The 9,253-nt window shown below is 48.9% G+C and overlaps 1 protein-coding gene across 2 annotated transcripts in view; it reads right to left on the reverse strand.

Moving 5' to 3' along the window:
• Positions 1–9,253, reverse strand: part of LOC119466510 (uncharacterized) — a 42,937-nt gene that overhangs the window by 23,331 nt on the left and 10,353 nt on the right. The window contains exon 1 of one of the 2 annotated variants that reach the window (XM_037727026.2): positions 5,199–5,926. The exons of the other annotated variant lie outside the window; for it this stretch is intronic. Within the exon in view, the coding sequence (XP_037582954.1) occupies positions 5,199–5,489 (291 nt within the window). The 5' untranslated portion in view covers positions 5,490–5,926. Of the gene's footprint in view, positions 1–5,198; positions 5,927–9,253 lie in introns of those variants that run through there. 2 annotated transcript variants of the gene reach the window in all.

Below are 9,253 nucleotides of genomic sequence, written 5' to 3' on the forward strand. Positions count from 1 at the left end.
CTCTTCGCGTCGACCGGTTCCAGACAGATTTCTGCTGCCACTGCCGTTGGATTGCATCGCCGCTGACCAATCCGAACGCGAGTCAGCAAGTTACCCATGCTTCGCGGTGCTCAGAAATGGAGAAGACCGTGTTCGAGCACGGCATTTCGCAGACCACTGCCCTGAAAGCGATGTTGGCGTAGGCTTTGAGAAGTTGCCAAGCTCTGTGCCACAACAGCCACGTGAAACCGAAGCATAATGACGGGAAGGATTAACTCAGGCGAAAAATAAAAGCGCGCCACCTTGACGCGGGCCAAAAAGAATTAAAAAAAAATAGTGCAGTAGAAAAACATTGAGTGGTCGTATAAATTAGTCTATACTTGGCATATCGCGCTATCAGTAGAATAATGCGCACTTTCGCTGTTATCGCGGTGTTTTGAGAGCTTGTCGCACCTCTCGCAGTGTGAAGGACTGGCAATGTGAAGGATACAAAATTTTAGCGGCATCTAGCTGGATTCTGCGCCTCTTTGACTCTAAATCTCCGAATGTGAACGAGCCACTCTTGCCTCAAAACGCTAATACGGTGGAATCTGAGCGTCTTGAATCGCATTCCGGTTCATCCGACCAGCACTGGGTACGTGGACTCAACTTAGTTGGGTCAAGTATTATATCTGACTTCTTGAACTTTTTAACGGGCACCCAATGTGCTATAAGAGAAGCTTAGTTGCATTCGGCCCTCATTTGAATGTGTCCGCCGCTGCGGGTATCGAACCCGCGTCCTCGTCCTCTGCAGCAAGTGAGCTACCACGGTGGATGGATAGCCGAGCTCTAGGCGGCGGCCAAAGCGATTCTTTCCTCTTCACTATGAAACTGCAGCGAGCACACAAGAAACCAGGACACAAGGCAGCGGTAACACAGGCGCCTGTGTGTTACCTTTGCCTTGTGTCCCCGTTTTTTGTGTGTGCGCTGCAGTTTCATAACGAATAGCTACCAGTTCACCCCACTTTCAGCACGTTTACGATCGTTTCCGGCCTTGAGAAAGAGTGAACGGCCGACAAGAGTTGATGAGCGTTCATCGATGTGTACCACTGCTTTATCGCAATCTTATGCAACACAAGTCACTCAGCTTGGCGAGAAGCGATCACACATCTAGCAATGCGTGCGCCATACAGGGTCGCTTGAGCAGTGACCCCGCCAGCGCTTGTTGACTTCGTTAACCAGTCATACCAAGTGAGGGAACTAGAAACGTTTTCACATGACGTCAGAGACGCGGCTTCTCGCTATGTTAGTACCCGAAAATCGCGACCACGATGACGTCAGTGCACTATGATATCATGCGTGCATCGCTGCGCTTTGTGACGTGCCCATTTTTTCAGCGGGTTATCATTGTTATCCATTCGTCGCTCAGACAAAGACGCGCCTGTCGTGCCGTCATGTTTCCTTCTTACGTAGCTTGTGGACGTGACATAACACCAAAATGGCGGCCAACATGACGCCAGTGAAAATGATCTATTTCAGTATGGTGCAACGGCGTATAACGCGAAGCAGTAACAGGAATACAGGAACATACAGGGACGAGCGCTCGTACCTGTTTTGTGTCGTCCTGTTACTGTCTTCGCCCTATTGACCCTTTTCGCAGTGATCCCGTGGGCGCTGCCATGTTTGATCAAGGGGTGACGCGTCCATTGCTTGCCTCAACTGCCTCTGCGTTTACAAGGGATGTGTATGACGCCCCCGGTGCGGCTTAGCAAACCCCTGTTTCGGGATATACCATAGGCGGTGACTGGGTGGACGACACGAAGCTTTGGTCACAGCTTCAGACAACATGCAGAAGTGCTTTCGGAGCTGATTAAGCTATTTCCAAACGGCACGAGCGGAGTATATGGTGCTTATTGTAAAAGCGGGCCCGGGCTAAATATGTATTGCAAGCTATCGAAACTTTCCGCTGATGAATTTAATCAGGAGTAGTACGTTTTGCTCTTCGTTCTTAATTTGGCAAATAATTGGAAGCAGTGACTTGTCACGTTTCTCACTCGGTCAAGTTCCTCGGTGCGGTCAATCTGACTATTTTCTGCCTAATCGCTCGCGGATGTGCTCAGTTCCAATAGATTTGTTCTTGCAACGCTCAAGGCTTGAAGCTTAGCTGTTTTGTACTTTGCAACGCCTTTTAGCAAAGATGTATTATCGCTAGTAACTCGCTTGCTCTTGTGGACCGTCACGAAACATTCAGCTGCGACCATTCGTGCGCTAACGGTGTAGTCCGTAATTTATTGCGCATACACAGTGCGCACATATTCAAGTGTGCGCCCATTCACTTAATTCTTGACACGTTGGCGACATAATGGGCGTAAGTTTCCGTGCCAGTTGGGGTAGATGTGTGCAGATACTGTGCGAGAAAATATAGCAGGAAGCGGTGCTACTCCATTTGTCATTGTTGAACTAGCGGTACATCACTCTTGCCAAAGTTCCGAGACTGAAGCCCTTCCTTTGATAGTTAGCGATACAAAGCTGGCGGATGAGCAAATTTCTGTATCCTCGAGAAAAGAGGTAACACGCACGAACAGTTGCAGCAGTGGTACGCGAACTTGGCCACACAGACTCATTCCATTCCTTAATGTGACAGTCACTATTTACGCAGCCAACTACTGCACACGTCTTCAATTCACATGATTCAATCCAGAATGATTGGATCAGAGTGCGTTAGAGAAAACTCATTTGCATATTCGACATCTGATCGCACAGAATCAAGGTAGAAGCGGTAATGGTTTCGTATTCGTGCGCTGTCGCTGAGGCCACATGCGGCGCGACGCCGAAAGCGCCATCTCGTTTCCTTAGAGCAAACTGCTTCGCCAAAAGAGTCAATACGCTGAACAAAAATCTTAGAACTTGAAAGGTACGCGCCTGCGTACGTTTTCCTAGTGTAAGAAGCCGCCGTCGTGAACGTGATAATTATAATTCAGGTACCTTACATTCGCTAACAGGTATATGTGTCACTGTTATTTGATGTACGCGCTTCCTGCTCAAAAAGTATAGTTGAAAACAGAAATGTCAGCCATTTCTGAGAGCGATGTAAACAATGTGGTGAATCACAAAGGAATTTCGCGGCCTTTAAGCACGGTGCAAATACAGCGATGCCGAGATGTGAACAGACCCCGGCAAACTGGGCGTCTGAGAACGTCACAATGTTTCCGCAACATTGCAAGTCATATATCAATACCTGTCTCGGCCTTTCACGTTTCTTAGGGCACACATTGCTCTGCAGCTGCCAGAAAACAAAAGCTTTGGCGTAAATGTGTGACATCCAATTCACATCTTGTCATCGTTACGAAAGCACGGGAAATTTTTTTCCAAAGCTTCCGTTTTTCCTGAGAACTTTTGAAGAAGTAACGCCTCCACGGCCCGTCAGAGAGAGCCAATATGGCGGGTAGAGGTGTCCATGGAAGCAGTCCCCTCTTCACTAGCAATTCATTTTGCCTAGCTCCGGCTTTCATACAATGGTTTGGTGACATACGCACTCACTCTGCACCTCAGGACGCCCAACTTTTACACATGATACGGGAGCGTACTAAGAAACAGTCCGGGAGGGTTGATGATGACTTGTAATAGCATCCTCTTTAAAACGGAAGTGTGACAAGTAGTCACCTAACCTGTTTGCGCAAATCAGGTTTAACTGCATCGCAGTACAGTTAATTCGTCTCCGGACATTTGCTGAAGCAGCCACGTGCCTCATGCCATAGCGTAAATTTGCTCTTGCATATTTTTGTACTAGGGCGGTCAGCTCGGCCTCAGATAGCAAGACACTACCCTTTGTGTTATCGTGCAAATTATCTTTCCAGGTTCCTTGCTCATGCATGACGTCATGCGGCAGTGCAGCGCCATCCATCCTTCACCGGCATGAAGACGCCGCAACGAGGTCAGCCGAATGCAGGGATGTCGGTGCTGGTATGCGCAAGGCATTCCATCAGATTTAACGAAAAACAGAAGCCAAGTTTCAAATATTTGCTGCGGCGGGGTTTCAATATCTGTGGCGGTACACGAGGGAGGCGCCGCTGATAGCAAAAAACGAAATGTGTGCCTTTCTGAAGGGAAGGCGCATCAGCTGACGTTTTGCAATAGAGAGTGCCTCGTGCGCATGCTCGCCGGTTTTGCCGTTTCTCTATTTTACCAGACGCCAACATGCCACACGCTTGATCTTCTCGTGCGATCGCGATATGATGTGATAGATACATGTGTCGCATGCCAGAAATTTCATTTGTCGTCGCAATTATCAAGTGTAAACATGAAAGGTTTCCAGAATTACATTACAACTGCAACAACCATAACGCCCACGCGTTTGATGATACGAGAGGACAGCAAATAGTAACGACACCAATACAATTGGCGAGAACTGGTACACATGAAACTGAAAGTCGAGGTGCGCGGAACAAAACTTCGTTAGAAACAGCGTAAGCAGCAGCTTCAATTTTTTTTTTTTGTATTAGTGATCACCGTGCCGAATTGTATTCCAGTGGCCTCTTAAGAAGTAAGCGCCTCGTCTCCAAACATGACATTGCGTAAGCGTGTCCTTTGCACTCGTATGCCTACAATACTGGTCGCTTGCTTCGTCAGAGGGTGCCGAAATGCCGCTTTGGCACGCGCTCTCAGATCCCGCGAAACTTTGTCCCCGACTGTACTATACAACGCGTAAAACAGTCGATTGCAAAAGTTCACTGATCACGCGAGCCTGGGCCAAACTACCTTTCCGTGCCACCTATCGCAGCTACAGCTGGCGTGGAAAGCTTTCTTAGGCCGGAAATTCGTTGTTTTCATCCACAATTTGAATTTTCGTGTACCGCCCGACGTTTTTCCATTTCCTCGTCATCACGCAATTCGCGCAGCCCAGCGGCAAGCAATGATATCAACCCAGCGGCACGCGGCTAGTATCGAGATCAGTCTAATGATGCTATTCTGTACACATACGCATGTCGCCATGGCCATCGAAGAGGGCGTTGCGTCGGAAATCGAAAATCCAGAAGTCGCACGCCAACCCCCCCCCCCCCCCCCCAAAAAAAAAAAAAATAAAAAATAAAAAATAGGCACGCGCGAGTTCGAGTGGTCCGTACCCTTTCGCGCTCGTCTATAAAACGCTTATCTCACGCGTACGGAACGCGAAAGCAGCCATCACCGGAAGCTTACACCCGACAACATCAGCGCTATGATCGCATAACCTACGCACTTACGCTTAGCCGAGCCAGGTCTGCCTCGGAAAAGGAGGTCCAGTAGATGTGACGGCCCGCGAAGCACGTTCTGTCCAGCACGCAAGTGTGACCGCATCGCACGAACTTGCGGTAGCAGCGAGTGCACGCGGTGTGAGAGCAGGGAAACAGCGCCGTCCATTTACCGACGAGCCCGCAGTAGCTGCACACTCTCTCGGGAGGCAGGGGCTCCAAGAAAGACGTGCGTCGCCAGTCGAAGCCGGCGCCGAACCCGAATAGCGTGCGCGTCGTCAGCCACGCGCAGTCCTCAGCCATCCTGTTCGGGGCTCGTCGAAGAAGCACGGACGCACACGCACTGTTACAACGATCCCTTCAGCCGTGCACACACAACACTGCGGCGATCACGGGAAATAGTCCACAGAGTCGCGGCCTTCTACAAACGTGTCGATCCCTTTACTGCGAACGCGAGAAACCGCAGTGCTCGTCGACGCTTGAACGATGCGTCGTCGTAAAGCACTTGCGGCAGAGGAACTCGCGTTTGAGTGACGCCTCCGTCGCGCTCATTCATTGCGATGGCGCACTGCAAGTGCTGGAGACTGTGAGCTGCGCAAGCCAAGCTTGGCGTATGCCGTAGTTTCGTAGCGCTAAGATAAGACAAGTGTCGCCACGGCGATAAAGGCGCCTTCGCTCTCGTGGACACGTCACAAAGGCGAGATGACGACCCCTCGTGAAAAAGAAACGAATGGTTACTTATCACTTACTTCCTCGCCCGGAAACATCTGCTCTTTATCAAAAGTTAAGCCGCGTCGATACGGCGGTTGCGGCGACCCCACTATTATGATGACTACAATAAACAAAACAAGAAAACAAAAACTGCAAAGAACTTCCAAGTTATCATGGGCTAGCGGTCAATAAGGAATTGAAAAGGGGGAGGTAAATGTTGAAGAGCGTTCATTGGAAGAAGTAAGTTATGAAAGAAGGAAAGAAAGCTGTCTCGAGGTGCTGTGTCCGCAAAACGCAAACCAAGCAGTTTCCGTTTCATAGACTATAAGATAAGAGAAAGCACTACTAATTTTTGTTGTCTTTTGTTCAAGCCTGTGCCCATAGAGCGAGATAATATGGAGAGCCGATTCATGCATCTGGCAATGCCTTCGTTTTAGGACCTAAATATAGCAAGTGCTTCCCCCAGCCAGCTTATGGCCGCTAACTCTCGCGCGGATCAAGTCCGGACAGGCAGGGGGAGGGGGGGAGAGGTGGTGCGATTTTAAACAACCGATTCGGCCAGTGCCAAGGGCTGCCAGTCTGTTCGCACAACGATGTCGAGCGATTTTACAGCGAAGCTCTTAGCCTCTAGTTGGCTGGCATTTTTTCGTGTCCGTGTCCGTTACCAGAAATGTGGGCGGATCCCGGAGGTAGTGCAATACCGGGCCGACGAGCGGCGCAGGTATAGCCGGCTTCAAGCCCTCAGCAAAGTGAAGCAAAAAGTGCATTCAACATTTGAAATCTCGCATGCAACATAACAACATTCGTTTCAATAAAGAACAAGCACAAAACAAGCGTCACAAACACATAGTTGATGATAATGCGCTACTGGCAACGAGGCGAAGCACGTAGCGCTCCGCGCATACTTTCCCGGTAAAGATTACTGTTGCGCAAGCTGCCGCGGCGACGGCAGCTTGCGACGTGGGGAATGACGCCACTAGCATTTTGTATGTAAAACAACGAGCGTAGCAAATGATTTCAGTGTTGCAGCACCGGTATGGGTAGGGAACGTATAGTTAGGACTCCCGAGAAGCAGCGTGAGTACCAGGAGCGGCAAAGGGAAAAAGAAAACAATACGGCAAGCTGTGGCGTGCTGTCAAAATTACCATTACTCCCATTACTGCTATTACTCTAAATTACCATTACTAACATTACTCTGAAGCAATAAAGAATTGCATACCCCCTCAGCAGGTGTAGCGATGGTTTTCAACAGCTTCGCTCGGCATCCACTTTCGCAGGGCCAGGATGGTGTGTAAATTTTTTCTTAGGTCTTTCCATGTCGGCATTTACAACAAGTAACCTGCAGAAGTCGACTGGCTAACAATGCTACCGATACAAACAGCGGTACTACGAATGGTTAGGACCTACAATATGAGTAGAACCGTGACAAAACAAAAATGCCTTTGCGTGTATTACAACACAACAGGAGACAAAAAAAAAGGATGTGCAACCAAGCTAGCTGTCCTGTATTATTAAAAAAATGTAGTCCATTCACTGTTTTTCGGTAGAAAAATACCAAATGTCGGGACATTTGGCCGTGCCGACTGGGTCAAGCCGGTACTCGGGACGCTTCCTCAAAACTCGGGACTGTCGCGCTGAATTCGGACGGTTGGCAACCATGACCCGGCTTCAGCTGAGCCTTTAGCATTGCGACGCTAAGCACGAGGTCGCGGAATCGAATCCCGGCCGCAGCTGCCACCTTTCCATGGCAGCAAAGTGCGAAAACGCCCCTGTATACCGCGCAATTGGTGCACGTTAAAGTAACCCAGGTAGTCAAAATTAATCCTGAGTCCCCCACTACGGCATGCCGATAACCAGATCGCGGGTTTGCAAGTAAAACCCCAGAATTTAATTGGTATTTTTTCTTCCAGTCGCTAGGCTGTGCGTTACGGCGCTTCTTTTGTCGCGCGAAGTTTCGGCACTGTTCGCCCATGTGCCGCAATTCTCTTTCATCTGTCCTTCACCCCTTCCTCGTAATACGATAGCTGTCTTGCAGAGCAAGACATCTAGGAGGGGGGTGAATTAAGATACGTGAAAAAAATAAAGTGGTTAGAAGACGGCTTTTCTTATTTTTGTAGCTAATAGCGAGAGCGTTTTAGCTTTGTGTTATACGGTGACCATGATACGCTTGGCCTATGCGCGTATACGCCTCCTCTCAGCAAAGCCACGTTAGACATGACAAGAAACCAATGCGTTAAAGCAAATTCAGAGCCTTTCCACTATGTGAAGATGGAAGACCAGTGAAGCTGTACTTGTTATATGGGCTATATGGGTTAACTGTAATGAGTTATATGTGGTTAATTGCTATTATGATTGAATACAGACACACATAACTTCGTTGGTGTTAACGTCTTTTATGTTCTCTTTACTTTGTCACCCTGGTAACCATTGCTTTGTGGTCACTGCGGTATACTGCAATGGTTTGCCGATGCTTTCGCGTCCACTGTCGCTTCTGGGCCGGTATTTTGTAGCGATGCGTTATGCTTTATTCTGTGCTAGTCTTATCATCCACCGCTCATAGCCGGCTGATCCCGTTGATAACGTGAGCGGACCATCGCTCTGACCACTGACCAGCGCGATAAGCACGAAAGGCATTAGCATCGGAAAGTCATCGCTACAACATACCGGCCCTGTTCGCGAAGGCGATCCTCACGGACAAGCTGTTTTTCGTTACGGATTCTTCGGATGACACGCATTCGGCTATAGACTATTTTACCGAAGCGTCCAGGTGCCGCCGTCTTGGGCTGCTGACGCTGTTGTTTTCTCTCTTAACAACGAAGTTTGCGTTACTACAGTCGATTCGCAAGCATGAATATAGTTGTATAAGTGCGTTCAGCATTTGATGACCATGGTACGTGAAAACGTATAAATTGTTGTTTAACAGCCAAAGATGGCGGCGAACAATCAATAAAAGATAAATCGTCTATAGCGGCTTCCCGTCGCCTTCGCGTCGATTCATGCTGTTGCCCACACCGGCGCTCTTTCCATGCACGTTCTTCCTCTTATTACAGACTACGCGCGTCCTGGACATCGCAAGACTAAAGTACAACTGCTGATAACTTCACTAGAGCGATGTCGACGTCACAAGAAAGCGAGGCACATACATTGGTGGGTACACAATGACGTTTTATTATTCCGTCATCCACTCTGGAGCCACGGAGCGCAGCCGGCGCGCAGTAGGCTACTGTGGATTCAATTTTGTCGACGCAGCTTTTTTCTACATGCCCTGTCGATGCAAGCACTTTGGGTCTTATACAGCTTCGCTGGAAAATCATTGACGCGTTTTACAGGAATTCAAGCAACCGTAGGAGATTCAA

This window comes from Dermacentor silvarum, chromosome 10, assembly GCF_013339745.2.
Source record: "Dermacentor silvarum isolate Dsil-2018 chromosome 10, BIME_Dsil_1.4, whole genome shotgun sequence".
Classification (NCBI taxonomy): domain Eukaryota; kingdom Metazoa; phylum Arthropoda; class Arachnida; order Ixodida; family Ixodidae; genus Dermacentor; species Dermacentor silvarum.